This window comes from Danio rerio, chromosome 8 (assembly GCF_049306965.1).
Source record: "Danio rerio strain Tuebingen ecotype United States chromosome 8, GRCz12tu, whole genome shotgun sequence".
Lineage (NCBI taxonomy): Eukaryota > Metazoa > Chordata > Actinopteri > Cypriniformes > Danionidae > Danio > Danio rerio.
This window is the reverse complement of record NC_133183.1, coordinates 57,560,803-57,578,372: the sequence shown is the minus strand read 5'-3', so window position 1 is coordinate 57,578,372 and position 17,570 is coordinate 57,560,803. Positions and strand designations below refer to the sequence as shown.

Below are 17,570 nucleotides of genomic sequence, written 5' to 3'. Positions count from 1 at the left end.
CATTAATTTCTGGGATTTAGAATTTCTCATATAAAGCCTTCTCATTAAAGCCTGAATATTTTTTAAAAAGCAGAGAATTAATAAAGAAAGTTTTAACCACAGATGTGTGGAACATTGCCGCATTTCCTATTTAAAATTCTATATAATTCTATCTATAATACTATAACCCAAATAGGCTAAACATGTATCTAAAATCCTGCTATCTAACGTTATATTTGCTTTTGTTAAAATGTATTTACATTTAGCGTGCATTTAAAAATTTATTTACATTGCTAATGTCATATGTAAAACGTCCACTCTATAAAAAGAAGGGCAGTTGTCATCACTACTGCCGTAAAGCGGTTTAGAAGTTGCCTTACCAGTTTAATATGCTGTTTCAGCATCAGTTTTGTCTTCCAATCGTATGCCACAGTGAACTAAGACAGGCAGCAACGGCTGTTCTCAGAACAGCGTTTTGAAACACTACGACACATCTCAAACTCCGACACTTCCTGTATGTTTACGGCAGCCTGATTTCCTTCCACAAACAGATGTCAGCTGGCTGAGAGATGACATGTTCATGCTGAAAATACAGCAAACAATCAACGACGAACTAAAGTCTGGCAGGCACACATGATTACGTGATGTAAACATCGCTCCGATGTACCAAAATAAGTCCCGGAGCGAGCGCGAAATGGGTGAGCTCAAATGTGTTGACCTGTCAGCTGACTAGCCTGATAACAGCAACTGGGAAATACACGCAAACTCTCGTGTAACTAATGCTTGGAGTTGTGTTGTGGCATGTTTTAACGCGAGTATGTTTGCTTCTTGAATGATGCAGAAAGGTTTATCCACCATTCTGTGAGTGAATGACTTTATTGACGCGCGCGCGCGTGCGTGTTGTTCTTCAAGTTAAGCTTGATTTGTCATTAACGTTACAGCTATGAGAGCTGCAAGAGCTGACTGCCACTCCCAGCTTTTACTGCTGTCAGGAAGCCACTGATGCCCTACATACTACATAGCCTCCACTAAAGAAAGAAACACACTAGTGGTTTATGTTTAATCCACCAAAGAGCATTTGGAGCAAACGACAAATCATGTGGCTTCAGCAGAGATTAAAGGGGCTGCCCAGTTTGCTCTCCAGCAGCTGGGCCCGTCGTGTTTTGGTTGGACTACTGGTTTTCCTCATTTTCTACTACTGGTTCCTAAGTTCAGATGGCTTGCTGAAGCTGTTCAGCATGTCCAGGGAGCCCGGGGGGGCTGCGGGGGTGTGTTTGCAGACTGATCTTCACAGGTGGGTGTCTATGGCGGACCGAGGGGATGGAGTAGTTCACACCCCTCAAACCAAAGAATCTGGAACATTTGTGGTCGGCAATGGACATTTTCTAGTGGATGTGGATTCCAATAAACTTTGGGTTGCTTCATCTACGCAGCCTGGATCTGCACCGGTTCACCAAACCGACTACAGCCCGATTGCGCGGTTGCAGGTGCCAGGAACGCGCTCCGAAGCGCAAGCCATGATGCTGTGGTATAGAAAAGGCTCAGTTCTTTCCTCTCGGTGCTTCCAGACAGCCAAATCTCAGTCTTCTCGTGACTGCATTGTCATACGAGAGGAGTTCATTGCGCACCGCAGCCGACACAATGTTCATCTCCAGAGAATCCTCATATCAAACCCTACAGATCACATGGTTTCCGTTGACATGTCCTTGGAGTCTCTTTCATTTAGGAGCAAAATGGAGAAGATGGACGATAAAGAGTTTGCGGTGTCCTCCGGAAGGGTGCTCACTGAAAAGAAGGACACCGTGTTGGTGGTGGTGGCCACGAATAGAATAAGCAACAAGATTCAGGTTCCTTCTAAATCCGAGTACTCGGCAAACCTGGTGAGCGTGATTCACACTTCAGAGCCCACTGAGGGCGGGAAACTGGACGACACCTTGGATAAACTCAGAGACAGAGTCCGAAAAGAAATGGTGGATGTCCTCCGGGTTGATGTTGAAGAATTGATGCAGGAGCATCAGCAAGCGTGGGTGGATCTCTTCATATCTGGTACGTTGATTGAGTCTGATAGTTTTTATTAATATAATGTTGTTATTATAATAATCAAAAACATTTCCATTATTGTATGATATATTGCACCAAAATATATCGTCACCTTAAAATAATAAGGTTCTATCTGACATTTTTGTCAAAATTGAGTTGACATATTATTAAAAGACAACTTATTTACATTATGGGATGTGTTTTTATAAGTTGTTTACATTTTAAGACTTTTTATTTAAAGGGCCATGAAACCCCCTCGTTTCAGCAGGGTGTTTTCACACCTCTACTTTGGAAAAAGTCAGAAAAGTGGGTGTGTCCAGCTCTGTTTAGGGGGGAGTGTCGGAGGAACTAAAGTGGGATGGTGTGGGATTGTCTATTTGGGAACGCTAGAGTTTCAGAGTCAAAACACACACACACACACACACACACACACGGGAGAAAGGGATGGTGTTTACATGGACATCTGTAGTCGAATTATTTGCCAAATTATTAAATGGTGGACTTTAACTGCAGTTTGGCTCTTTCATTTAGGGAATTCATTCATTCATTCATGAATATTTGATTCGAGGAACTGCTGTAAGCGTGTATTTTTCATGCAATGTTTGATCCCGTAAAAAAAAAAAAAAAAACCCTCCGCATTTCCCGGAAACTTAGATGCACACGGCAGGTAGCGTCAGAAAGCCGCGTGTGTTATTCCGGTCACTAAATGCGGTAAAAACCCTACACGAGGTTAAAGTTTGGTTGTGATGCTAACGTGTTTACACTCGGTGACTCGGTGCAATAGTTAACTTAGTTCGATACGAGCAAACTGAATAAACAAAGAGCACTGGTCGCTCACTTACCAAATCTGTAGAGACAGGACAATCACCAGTAACTAGAGCCGCGTCTTTATGAAGAGGAGACTACAAGCGAATCCAGATCTCAGCGTTTGGAGATGAGTACAGCTCTCAGGTAAACAATAAACCTCCTTAGACACGTAAGTTATTGTTGTCGAGCGTCGCGTACACTGTTAATCCACACGTGACGCCAGCTGCGCTCTCACAGAGAGAAAATGAAAACAAAACTTAACGGCAGCAAACTATAAAAGCAACACTTCACGCTTGTTTTGCCAACACAACGTGGCGTCTCTGTCGTGAAAACACTGTGACACTAATGAATATTAATGAAGTTGCACAATAGAGCGCGCTGATTGGTTTGAACCAAGCTTTACTCATGCATTAATGCAGCACACTGTAAGACGTAATAAGACTCACTCTGGCACAGACGCCCAGTCTGCACGCTGGAATACAACGCTATTATGTCATGACCGTGACGCAGCTTTAAAAATTAGTTTCAAACCGGAAGTACGAATTTGCTTGAAATAACGCAAAAACAACCAATTTACACTTTTTAGTGAAATATAGGTGTCTTAATAGTGTTTATAGCAGTGTGGGACACATATACGACTGTCAACAACTCAAAAAATGTGTTTTGGTGTTTCGTGACCCTTTAAAAAACAAAACGATTTATCTACAAAGTCAACCCTTAGCTTGACTCTTTAAGGTTCTTTCTGGGAGCCAATCAGTATTTTTAATGCACGCACGAGGACCAATCAGGATCAGCTTTCTTTGTCATTTTGCCGGACTGCTCCATTGTAAGATCAGAAAGACAAAATCACACAAAATCAGAGTCGGCTAAATAATGGCGCACCACACAAATTGAGATGTGCGTAAATGTGAGGATTTAGAAGCATTTTGTGACACTGAGATTAAATTTTAAATTTTACACTGTTAAAAAAAAGAAACGAAATAAAAAAAGATGTATATATTAAATGTGAAAGATTTTTATTTGTGTATATATAGTCAGTGAAACACTTTTCAGTGTTTATGAAACTCATTTCAAAGAGCTTAGAATGACCAAGAGGCGACACTCTAGTGTAATTTGGGAAACAGCCACTAGAGGGCGCGGTGGCCATTTTGGAATAAAAACTCCAATAGAACAACAGCATATTATAAGTCTGTAAAATAAATGATTAATAAGTGTTGTATTGTCGTCTTTTAGGTTGTATCTCAGCTTTAATACGCTTTTTAAATAGATAAATAAATAAACAAAGCAGCTGCGTGCCATCGCAAAAGTAATGAGATCCAATGGACGGCCGATCACTTTCACTCCAAAACGGCGGAATCCAGGGCTGTTGCTGGGCGCTGCTGTTGCGATGGAACGATCTATTGAGTGTCGCCTCTTGGTCATTCTAAGCTATTTGCTCATAGTCTGTTTTCTTTTAAAGTCTTTAAATGTAAGACTAAGCCTTGAAGGGCAAATGCATTATTTAATTCATGGGGCATATAATTCAATAAATATAGCATAAAATTCAATAAATATAATTCAATAATTCATATAAAGCATACAGTTTAAAAATGATGACCATATTAATTATATAAAATTAACATCTGCACTGGATAACATATTCAACAAAGCCTTGTATGTTAAATTTAAACAAGTAAAAATATTCATCCTAAAACATTAACTAAATGTTATAGACAGCAAAAAGGTTACTTTCTCAAGCATCAACATATTGTTACACCACCAAATTATATATTTTTTGATTGTACTTCTTGAAAAGTAATGCTTCAATGAATGATCTGCCAGATAGAACCTTATAATTCCAAGCGGAAAATGACTTTTCAGAGTTAGAAGGTTCTGTCTGCATTTACCGTGGTTTATTTTACTCCAATTTGCAAATGTAAGAAAGTTTTGATAATTTATATTGAGTACTTTTAGGGTCTCTGTCATGTTAATGTATGAAAGAGAACTGTTAAACACATATTATTAGTTATATGTAGGGCCAAATGGATTCTGCGGACGTTTTTTGCTATTTCTGCAGAGAATTTTGGTAAAAATCTGCGGGTTTCTGCGGAATTATTTTGGGAGTGTTATAACTAAAACATTAATACGTGAAATAAAAAATTAAATCTTTTTAACTTTAATGTTTAAAATGCAAATCCAATTAGATCCACTTTATTTGGTAAACAAAGCAACTCTCTCATATAATATATCTATTAAATAGCAGAAAATATTACTTTACAAACTGCATTGTACATTAATCAGATGAACATTTTCACATTAGTCAATAATACAATACAACTTTATAATTCTAAGCTGACGATATTGAGGTAATTGTCAATTTAAGGCCATTTTATGCCACTCATTACACAATTCCAGAATGATTTTTTTTTCTAATGAATATTTAATTTAGTTATATTTAATTTTAACAGTTTAATAATCAGGCCTTGGAGTCAGAATGTGAAAACACATATCCTAAATAAAAAATAATTAAACAAAAAAAGAGCAAGGTAAAAAGTAACAGAGGCTGCGATATCTGCTACCAGATCTATTGTCAGTTGTCAGACACCCACATGAAAACATGCTTAAGTAATTTATAGTAAATACTATAGTGTTTTTTTTTAAAACATACTGACCCTGAAACCTCCAATAGTGATAGAGGGCATGCTTGTCCCCCCTCCCGTCTCCCCCGACGGCCCGCACTCACATTGCATCCGAGCCAGGGCACCCTTACGTCATCAATGATGCACTGTTTAGTTTAACAGAAGAGAAGCACTCTCACTCAGCGCAGTGGAGATTTCTTTAGTTATATCATTTAAGTCGTTTAATATGCAGTGAGTGACAGGCAGTCAAATATTTCGCTGAATAGATCAGCCGCATTTGACGCATAAAAGTCCTCGTGCTGCAGGTATTAGGTTTGCTGAAGGTGCAGTGAGGGGTTTGTGTCTTTAATAAACTATGACAGTTTGTGTTCATTGAACAGTAAGAATGATTAATTAATCCATATGAAACAGTCCCTTTAAAGTGACATTGCGTCTTCAGTTTCGAGCTCAGGTGTGTTTTGCACACACACTACAAGTGTACCGCGACAAAGCCCAAGTGAACCGTGCTCTGGCACACCTCTTCCAACCGGGCCAGGGCCGGTCAACTGAACCCTGCCTGAGCCCGATTCAGAGTACTCACACTACTCAAATCAGGAAACGCCCCAGGGCACGATTAGGATAGCGTGATGCACCCAGAGATGTTGCGCAATCATGTAAAATGTGGCCAAATTTTTATGTATGAGTGGTATATATTGAGGTCATTTCCATGTGTTGTGCGATAAGTCGATATATTGATTATTGTGACAGGCCTAGTCGGGCCATCAGTCAGAGGCAGTTCGGGTAGATGGTTTGGTGTAGAGATCTGCGCGGGACTAAATTTTGAATCCCGCTCCCGCCCGCACCCGCCAGGTTTTAGCCCGAACCCGACCGATCCCGCTTATATTAAGAATTTGTTGTCCCGCTGCCCGCCCTGCCCAGTTTTCTGCCCGCCGTGCCCGATCCCGCTAAAGAGCGGGGGAGAACAAAACCGAAAATCACCCAGCTATACAGTCCAGACAGCCAAGCTGTCTGTATAAACACACACACACAGACAAAGCTCTCTCTCTCTCATAAGCAGGTCGCACACCTGAAGCGCCGCCGCGCAGCACCATGCATTTTAGAATTCTAAACATAGGTTTCTAACAGGATACACACACCGGCGCCGCAATTTGTCGGCGGCGCCCGGCCACGGCTCAGGACGCAGTTCATTTTTCAGCCGCGCCACAGAGCGCCATCTGATTAGTTTTATGTTAAATATCATTAGAATGTGCGCGTTTGGTGTGTGATACTTTAATAATGTCATGTGCGCGGCGCCGAGCAGCGCTTCTGGTGTGCGACCTGCTATATGAGCGCGCGCACTAACACACACACACACACACATAAGCACCAAGCACACACATAGGGCACAGCTCTCTCTCAGTCACATAGCAATATCCGCGATATTGCTAGACAGCCCGCTCCCGTCCCAAATTAAACTCGTTACCGACCGCTCCCGCGATTTATTCGGAAATTTATTCCCGCGCCACAGAAATCTGGTCGGGTCCCGCGGCGCCCCTGGAATGCAGACCTCTAGTTTGGTGTGCTCTAGGGCTTTACGATATTGAAAAAAATCTAATATTACAAATACAGTTTCACAAGATGGTTTAAATGGCACTATTTGACTGATTTCTCAACAGTATCTTGATGCAGCCTTTATGATGCAAGCTGAGACTGCATCACTTAGCGATGTAATGTCAGACATAATGCACTCAAATGGAGCGAGTGACGTCACTTTGACGGGTAGGGTTAGGGGTGGGGTTAGGTGAGCCCATTAAAAAGCATTGGATGCAGCCCAGATTGCACTGCACCAGGTTTGCAGCCAGACCCCTCTCAGATTTCTAGGGAGTCTAAGTTTACTCTGGTACAGAATCTTCTCTTACTTTGCTTTGTTTAATTTCTAGTAATCCGCCCACTTCAGCGGGAATCAGGCAGATAAAGCACACCACATCATCACGAAACTATTAAAATTAGGACAACCAAAACAAAGAAATGAAACGTTACTGTACAGCAGTACAATGTATGTCTATACGCACATGCCTGTGTGTTCTCATTTATCATAGTCATTTACTCGCCGACCGACTGTTGGCATTGAAATCCAGTGGTCTTGCCATTAACGGAGGGACCCAGCGCAGGGAGCGCACACATCCATAATATAAAACCACATATATAAACTTCTCCGTTAATAACTAGACATAAAATGTATTTTATAACATCCTCTAGACAGACGTTGTCCAACATTCATCCCAAATGCTCCGGAGAGAACTGAAACAGGAACTTTTTACCTATAGGCTTTATGACACTTAATAGGTGATTCCCTTTATTTAAAGATGTTGCTTATTATATCTTAAGTAAAAGAAAGTGTTAAGTGATTCAGCACATAAGAGCAACATGTAATAAAATATAGCTAATATTTTGTTGTGCTCAGCAGCTATGCACTAATAAAGCTCTTTATGTATTTAACATTTGCTTTTTTAATTTTACCACGTCATATAAAAACATTAACACTTGTTTGAGGACACAGAACACATTTCGAACGTGCAGTTTTCCCCGATGCGTCTGTAAAGTGCTGCGCAGCTGCAGACAGAAAAAAGGTCGCCTAGTTTTTGCTTTCACTCAATCCTGAAAATGCTCTGTTTGCATGATTTGATTAATTTCATCGTATCCAAATACTTTATAAATAACATTTAAAACATTCTCCGGAGTTTATTGTTTTTAGAAAATATCTAAAATCTTTTTTTCAGAGAGGCTTTTGAAAAATGAAAGTTTAATATGGCTTTAAAACAGTTTGATATAGTACCTAATTGTTATAGCTATAGCTTTTGTTAGTTTGATATTGGTTTATTTATTTAATTTGATTTTATTATATCTGATATTTGTAATTCTTTAAATTATTTCAATATAGCTTAGGTTATTTTATCTAGATATGACACTGTTGTTTTGAGCCTACAAAAGTGGACACGAAATTTGTAGTTTAATGTCTTTCTGTTGTATTCATATAGTGTATTATCTCCAAAATAAATAAAAACAAAAAATAAAAGAAAAAAGCCGCTCGCGGCATCAACAGAGCTATGAAGGGATCGCTCATTTCCTCGGTCACACACACACACACACACACACACACAGGCATCTAAAACTCTCGAAAACCTTTACTGTCTGCTGTGTCTTTACTATGGTGTAAAGATTATTATGTGTTATTAAAACATCAAGGAGGACGCAGCAAAGAAAAGTCACTTATAAATTAAAACTACTTTATTGTTTTATGCAACAGCCTTACATTTAAAAGAGCAACATAAGGGCGATCATACGCAAAAAAAACCCAGCCTATAATTTGTTCCAGATGTTTTCTTTCCCTTATTTATTTATTTGTTTATGTGTTTGGCGCATGTACTCCTGTGCAATCGGAAAACTGTCCCTGCCTCGCCTTTCACTCCGCCCCGAAGCCCTGGCTGGCCCTCTTTGGCCCACGTTATTCGGCAGGCCGAAAAAGGCCGGCCGCTGGCCCCAAAAAAGCCCCGATTTGGCCCGATTAGGCCCTGGAAGTTATAGTGGAAACGCGACTGGCCTTGACTCGCCCTGGCTCGCTCACTTTAGGCGCGATGGTGGAAACGCGGCTAATGTTTGTTTGAGAGTGCACAAGAAAATCTGTGCTTAAGCAGCGTAAACTACAGAGCGTGCAAGAAGTTTGATCTGGACTTGTAATACTGCGCTCACGACATTTGTCATTGAAATAACGCCACTGGTAGTTGTTAGATCTGTGTAAAAGGTCTGCCGCCACAGCTGGAAAAAATCCTAGAGGAAACACTGCATAGATATGCTGATTTTTCTTTTTTTAAAATGCAAAATCCCAGTACAGTCACAGTATTAGTTTTGGGAAAACATGTATTATTGCCTTTATTGCAAAAAATGTGCAGCATTTAAGAAAATAATGAAAGGGCTCTTCACCTTAAATTTATTTCAAATAATTTTGTTAAAAAACCGTGACTAAATTGTAGCATGAGATTAGTATCATGAATCATATCAAATCGTGAGTCAGATGAGCTGTTACATTCCTAAAAACAAGACAAAAATTCTAAGTAAGAAACTTTTTTTGTGCATAAAGTGTATCAAAATTCCATATACTGTAACTAAATACAATTCTGTGGCTCCAGTTCAGCTCTAAATTAGAGTCGACGTTGCATATCTTGTGATGTGACTATTGCGGGTGCACACATTGCAATATCAATGCTGAAATGAAATATAGTGTGTTCCAAACATCGCTTCTCAACGGGTTAATGTCACCATCAGCTTGGTGTTTCCTGGCCTTTAGGCTTTCTAATATGAGTTTACTTTGATTCTTTTTCAGGTGTGGAAATCCGAAAGATCACAGATGCCCACACTCCGTCCAGTCGAACAGTCAACAACACCCTATACTACATTCTGTCAACCTCCACGGCGCCTCTACTGGACCAAAGCCTCACCTCCGAAGACCACGAGCACCTGGAGTCCAGTCTGAATTATGCTGATCACTGCTTTAGTGGCCACGCCACCATGCATGCAGAGAACCTCTGGCCAGAGCGGCTAACAAACGTAGCACAGATCCTTCAGCTCGTGAATCTCTGGAACTTAACCCTTCAGAAAAGAGGATGCAAGGTGCTGGTGGCTGCAGGAACTCACGGCATGATGCAAGGTATGGTCCTTAGCTTCGGCGGTCTCCAGTTCACCGAAAACCACCTTCAGTTCCAGGCTGATCCAGATGTTCTTCACAACAGCTACTCTCTGAGAGGTATCCATTACAATAAAGATCTTATCAACCTAGCGGTGCTGCAGGACATCGAAGGAAAGCCGTTCCTGCACGTTTCCGTCAAGCCTCAGGAGAAACCGGTCAAGCTGTACGCCTGCGAGGCCGGTTGCATGAACGAACCTGTGGAGCTGACCTCAGAACTGAAAGGACACACGTTTCCAGTAATGGTCACCCAGCCTATCACGCCGCTACTCTACATCTCTACTGATCTCACTCACCTTCAAGACCTGAGACACACGATGCACGTCAAGGCCATCTTGGCTCACGAGGACCACATGGCCAAACAGTACCCCGGCCTGCCTTTCCTCTTCTGGTTCAGTGTGGCGTCCCTCATCACGCTCTTCCATTTCTTCCTCTTCAAACTCATCTACAACGAGTACTGCGGACCCGGAGCCAAACCGCTCTTCAGGAGTAAGGTATAAACGGTCACAAGAAGACAAGCCATTCTTTGGGGGCATGGTGGTGGTGGTGGTGGTAACTGTGATTGACTTTTCCCCCTCTCGCTTAAATCTCAAACTCTGCCTTGCAAGATATTTTTACCTCTGGAAACTGAGTGATGATAATTGCTTTGGGTAACCCATCAAACTTTCAATCTGCTGTAATTGGAGGGTCTGGAAATAGTTGTCTGCAATCTTCAGTTTGGGTGTTCTCTTTCTACGAACTTGCGCTGAAAGCACCAGTGCTATAAAGACACTATTCGGTGGACTTTGATTTGTTTAGTCCCCCGCCTCGTTCTCTCTGACACAAATGGAATTGATTTGCGTCGGGAGATGAAAAAGATATTTATTTTTTTTATATAAATATAAATATAAGAAATGCGAGTCCGCTTTGCAGAATAACCATTTGCTAATTATGTTCGAAGGACAATTTTTTGAATGTAATTTATCTCATGACTTTCTCATTTTTTATACGTAGTTTTACAGCTAAAAGAAATCTGTTTAGAGTATTTAATTCAATTTATCGACGGGATAGCAGGTGAGGATTTGATTTTTATTCGATCTGAAATTTGTGTGTGAACTTCTCACTGGTGCCTTCAAGTCTTTCTTCTTCCAAGTTGGTTTAAGGGGTTTGGTTTCTTTGAAATCTGCTTTCTTTTGTTTGGGGTTTGTTTACATTATGGGGTCTCGTTTTGTGCATTGTGCATTTTGCAGAACTTTCTTCTTGTTGCTGTGCTGAAGTGAATCTGCTGCTGATTTGGCTCATTTTAGCCCAAATTCATCAACGTTTTTCACTCATCACATTCACCTACACCAAAATGTTACGTCAATGCTGATGGCTGTTTTGGTAAAACATGTTAAAAACTGTTAACATGACATCCATTTTGGGTCATTCCACCTCAAAATCAAAAGTAAATTTAATGAAGCTTTGTATAAGAAAGAAGCTACTTTTAGGGACTATTTTTGTCAATTAAAGCTGCATAAATTCTCATTATGAATGCTTAGAAATGCTTAAAAAACTGAAAACAAGAATTTTATGATTGTAAAATACATTATAAATCTAAAAGAGAAGTAATACTGTGTATTCCAATACTAAACTTATTTATTGAAGCGCTGAGAGTCTTAAGAATCAAATTGGACAAGATGAGAATTTAAAAATAATGGCTTCATTTTTTTTTTTTTAATCAAATATAGTATTAGAGATGCCCCCAAACATGTTTTCTTACAATCACCAAATCTACACTAGTCAAATCCTAGTTTAGATGTGTTTAGTCTACTGTAGTCATTGATTTCAGAAAATCCATTGAAGGAATCCATATGTGTGAGTTTGACTGTAATTTAATTAGTTCATGTTTTGGAGCACAAAATGCAATTGGGGTGTTTATAAAAGGCTATTAGACTTGTATCACTTTTGTAAATGTTGAAGTAAGCAAGTGCAGTTTCTCATGGTCTGATGTGTAAATGATATCTCTGCTGCACACTGTATGCACTGATATCATACACTCTGAGCCGCACTCTGTTACAACGCCGACAACAGATATGAAAAGTTCCACAAGCTCCCAAAAGGAAACTCTTTTAATTGTCCATCTATTATTTACTTGTTAATGTAATGGCTTTGCACTGTTTGCCGTGTGGGTCTCAAAATTGTTTTTATGTTGAAGTAATCGAGTGTTTTTTTTTCTTTCTCTCGCTCTCCAATGTTACATTTGTTCAACTTTTGTTTGTTGTGTTCTGATTAAATTAACTAATCAAGATCATCATAATCATGGTCATTTACATTTATTTTAAAATCTAATACTGTGACGTTTAATAGCATTATACTCTTCGCTGATGTGAAATGAGCGCCACAACTGAGTTGATTCAAAATGTGTCTACTATTTGCATTAGTTCTAGACAATATAATAGAAAATATGCCCATCCATAGTAATAACATTGTAAAACATCCCAATTGATCTAAAATTATAAATTCTTTCAAGGGCTAAAGAAAGAAAGAAAGAAAGAATAAGAGACGAACGATCGAAAGAGCTAACAAATGAACGAACAAATGACCGAAAGAAAAAGAACAAACGAAAGAAAAAACGAATTAAAGAAAAAAATGAACCAACCAAAGAATGAACGAAGCAAAGAAAGAATGAAAGAAAGCAAGAACAAACAAAGGAACAGAAGAAAGAACAAACAAAAGAAAAATAAAGAAAGAACAATTAAATGAAAGAAAAAACAAAAAGAAAACAAACAAAAGAAAGAACAAACGATAGAACAAAAAAGAAAACAAACAAAAGAAAAAACAAAAAAGAAAATGAACAAAAGAACGAACGAACAAACTAAAGAAAAAAAAGAAAACGAACGAAAGAACGAACGAAAAAAAGAACGAATGAAAGGAAGAACGAACGAGAGAACAAAAAAGAAAACGAACAAAAGAATAAACAAAAAAGAAAGCAAACGAAAGAAAGAACAAACGAAAGTCCAAACTAAGGAAAGAGCGAATGAATGAACAACTGAAAGAAAAAAATTAAGAAAGAACAAACAATATAGTGAAAGAAAAAAGCAAAAAAAAGATAGAAAGAACGAACCAACCAAAGATTGAACGAACAAAAGAAAGAAAGAACAAACAAACAAAAAAGAAAGAACAAACAATAAAGAAAGGACAAATGAAAGAAAGATAAAAAAGAAAGAACAATTGAACGAAAGAAAAAACGAAAGAAAGAACAAACTATAGAGAGAACAAATGAAAGAGAAAAAAATAAAGAAAGAACAAACGAAAGAAAGAACAAACTATAGAGAGAACAAATGAAAGAGAAAAAAATAAAGAAAGAACAAACGAAAGAAAGAACAAACTATAGAGAGAACAAATGAAAGAGAAAAAAATAAAGAAAGAACAAACGAAAGAAAGAACAAACTATAGAGAGAACAAATGAAAGAGAAAAAAATAAAGAAAGAACAAACGAAAGAAAGAACAAACTATAGAAAGAACAAACGAAAGAGAAAAAAATAAAGAAAGAACAAACGAAAGAAAGAACAAACTATAGAAAGAACAAACGAAAGAGAAAAAAATAAAGAAAGAACAAACGAAAGAAAGAACAAACTATAGAAAGAACAAACGAAAGAGAAAAAAATAAAGAAAGAACAAACTATAGAAAGAACAAACTATAGAAAGAACAAACGAAAGAGAAAAAAATTAAGAAAGAACAAGCGAAAGAGAATGAAAGAAAGAAAAAAGGAAAGAGAGACAAAGAAAGAAAGAGAAAAAGAATGAAAGTCATAGGAATTGAACTCGAATTAGCCACTAAACTATCAAAAATAGATCGGCACAAGCATGTAAAAGAGATGTGTACCTGCAAAAGACTAGCTGGTATAGTATCGTAAGATTAATTTATTGTATTGCGATAACCCTAGCGCCCATATAAATGACATTTTATGTGCCAAGAGTTTGAGTGTTGCAGGTTGTTTATTAAAATTTGACCAATATTGGACAGACCGGCCTAAAGGTGAACTTCTTCAGGTGCTGTTTACACTAGTACGTTTTACTTTTAATGTACATACTTTTTGTTATGGTTAACCCGACATCCACAAACCTCCAGTAATTACTTATATTATTCAATAAATTACCAATTAATTGTATTTTCAGTAATGTCTACCCTAAACCCAACCCTCACAGTAATGTAAAAACAGTAACTATACCAGGTAATATTCATGTTATCTATTAAATTACCCAATTTAATTGTATGTTATTCACACCTACACTTAAGAGTGTTCCGTTTCGGGTCTTTTGGAGTCGACTTTGATTCTCAACTCGTAATTTTGGAGTCGGTAGAGGAATTAAACATGCTGTGTCATTTCATGATTTTATACATGCAGTCCTCCTCTGGTCAGACAAAATAAGCAGTTTAAATCATCCGCAGTCAAAATAAAATAGCTACCAGCCTATACTTTTTTACAGCATATTTAATTGTCTAGTGTAAACAATTGAGAAAAATTACATTGCAATCTAAGAGACGCAACATCAATTTAATATCGAAATGTTTAATGGAAAGATGTGTAGCAGTTCATTAACAAAAAAAAAAAAAAAAAAGTTTTTTTTTAATGTTTCACACTTAAATACTACGTACCGAGTGAACAAAATAATCTGGAGTAGCGGACAGTCTGTGGTTGTTACTTTCTGTATTTTTTTTTTTTTTTTTTTTTCGGCAACAGACGCTCCAAGCAATCAATAAACAAAAAAGCTATCATAAACAATAAATTGTATCTTAATTTTAATGTATGTTTTGTAGTCATCTTCAAAATAAATAAGAATAGCCTAAATATTAGAGGTGAAATTGAGTGTCCAGGGCCAAAAAAACAAAACAAAAACACGACCACATACTGTCAGATTTTGCCAATAAATAAATGTTGGTTACTTTTGTTATATAATTTGTGTTTTTTTTTTTATTAATTTATTTATTTGTGAATAGGCATAGGTTAAAATGTTTACTTAAGTATAGCAACCAATAACATAACATCGTCATTTTACCTGCAGAAATCTCTTTAAATCTTTTAAAATTCACAAGTTATGTTCAAACGTTCTCACATTTTGCACAAAGAATCCACATCAAATGTACTCTCCATCTTTAACATGCATATTTATATTAACTTTATTTGTTATTTCAACAGGATGATGCTTCTGTCTGAAGCCTAATCCAGGGTGCAGAAACATTAAAAGTGGCGCTGGATGTCCTCTCAGGATTGATTTTAATGGCTGGAGAAGTAGCAGTGTATATAAAACATGCTTGTTGTGTTGTGTTTAATATTGGACATCAGCTGATTTGTGGTAAACGTTGCTGAATTTAAAATATGAAGACTTGAGGTGCAAATTTGTGTGTGTTAATGCAAAAAATATCAACAGTTATGAAGGATTTAGACAAGCCTTGTAGTAATTTATTCTTTTGGCTTAATCGAGCACAATAATACAATCTTAATGGAGAATTGAGATTTGAGTTTAACACGCAGCTACATCTTTAAACCTTCGCTGATTTGATGTGAATTTGTCTATAAAATGTTATAAATGCAACAAATGGACAAAACTGCAACTGATTTTCTTTTGTATTCCAAGTAATCCAAGTCAAATTGACTTAAAAAAAAACAAAAAAAAAACAATTGGTTTGCTGACTTGGTACTTTAATTTCCCATAGTTTGTGTTTCTTGGGCGTTTTTACATTTATATGCTTACAAATTGCATAATTGGACATTGACGTCTAATGCAATATATTGGTTTAAAAAGTCACTTTGACAAATTTAAAACTTTAAATTGAAAAGCTACTGCGCATTGAGATATTTAGACTGATAATTACCAGGCTTTTTTTTTTTTTAAGAGTAGGCCTAAACAAGTTTGGCTTATGTCAGCAGAGAGATGCCTGATGTATATAAACCCCTCATACCATACCATGCTTGCAAAATAAAAGAAAATAAGTCTGTCATTGACACTATCTTTAAAATTAAAATAAGATTTTTATTTAAAAACATTGTTCTTCTCAGTCCTTCACTTTCTTTACTACGGACGACAGTTTCCACCAGGTAAGAAAAAAAATCCTGCCATAAAACAGAAATTATGACTCGAAAATACGAGATAAAAAGAGAAATTGTGACTTTTAGGGTTGGAGAAATTACATTGATATGCCAATAGGTGGCGTATTTTATATATTTATATATCAATCGCACACACTCACCGGCCGCTTTATTAGGTACACCTGTCCAACTGCTTGTTAACGCAAATTTCTAATCAGCCAATCACATGGCAGCAACTCAATGCATTTAGGCATGTAGACATGGTCAAGTGGATCTGCCACAGTTATGTATCCGTGATAGTTCCAAAATCATTATAATGCAAGAATTTATCACTTTTCTTGTTTTTAATCAGTCTGAAGGGCATCACACACCTGATGCGCCGCGACACGGCGAGCACATGACAGTTGACAGTATCGCACACCAGACGCGCACATTCGCATGCTATTTAAAATTAAACTAATCAGATGGAACTCTGTGGCACGGCAGAAATATGAACAGTGTCCTGAGTTGTGGCTGGGCGCCGGCAACTTGCGGCGCTGGTGTGTGTAACTTGATAGAAACCGATGTTTAGAATTCTAAAATGCGTGTCGCTGCGCGTCACCAAGCGGTGCTTCTGGTGTGCGACCTAAGACAGGGGTGTCCAAAATTTCTAGTATATTTAGTAGGAGCTTGATTAGCTGCTTCAGGTGTGTTTGATTAGGAATGGAGCTAAACTCTCCAGGACACTGACCCTCCAGGACCGAGTCTGGACACCCCTGGTCTAAGAAATTTAATAAAATATCAATTTCAATTAAAAAATGTGAAAAAGGCTGTGAATTCGAGAATTTTTATTTGTGAATAAAATATTTTCCATACATATTTAAAAAAAAATTCTTTCCTTTTTTTTTTTTGTATATATACAATTTTTTTTTTTTTTTTTTTTTTTATGTGTGTATGTAACATTACTTAACCTGATCTGTTAACAATAAAGTTATTGTCATTGTTACTATAAAGAACATTATGTAGAAATAAGGCGAAATCTCAAGACATCAGCCAGGAAATTAAAACTTGGCCACAAATGGGTCTTCCAAACAGACCATGACCCTAAGCATACTGCCAAATTTGTTACAATGTGCTTTAAGGATAACAGAGTGAATGTTTTGGAGTGGCCATAACAAAGCCCTGACCTCAATCCTATAATAAATTTGTGGGCAGAGTTGAAAAAGCTTGTGCGAGCAAGACAAATCTCAGTCAGTTACACCAATTCTGTCAGGAGGAATGGGCCAAAATTCCTTCAAACTATTGTGAGAAGCTTGTGGAAGGATACCCAAAACGTTTGACCAAAGTTATACAGTTTAAAAGCAAAGCTAAAAA

At 37.7% G+C, this 17,570-nt stretch overlaps 1 protein-coding gene across 3 annotated transcripts; it reads left to right on the top strand.

Moving 5' to 3' along the window:
• Positions 1-524: 524 nt before the first annotated feature.
• si:dkeyp-104h9.5 lies at positions 525-16,172 on the top strand. 3 transcript variants are annotated; one of them, XM_073909740.1, is made up of 4 exons: positions 525-677; positions 921-2,025; positions 9,805-10,658; positions 15,327-16,172. In XM_073909740.1, exons 2-4 carry the CDS (start codon positions 1,035-1,037, stop codon positions 15,342-15,344), a joined length of 1,863 nt encoding a protein of 620 aa, XP_073765841.1. In that variant the 5' UTR covers positions 525-677; positions 921-1,034; the 3' UTR covers positions 15,345-16,172. The 3 variants fall into 3 exon arrangements, 2 of the variants coding, with proteins under 2 accessions (XP_073765841.1, NP_001107084.1); NM_001113612.1 differs by lacking the exon at positions 525-677 and having other exon boundaries at positions 1,077-2,025; XR_012383802.1 differs by lacking the exons at positions 9,805-10,658; positions 15,327-16,172 and adding an exon at positions 4,321-5,318 and having other exon boundaries at positions 525-2,595.
• The last annotated feature ends 1,398 nt before the right edge of the window (positions 16,173-17,570 follow it).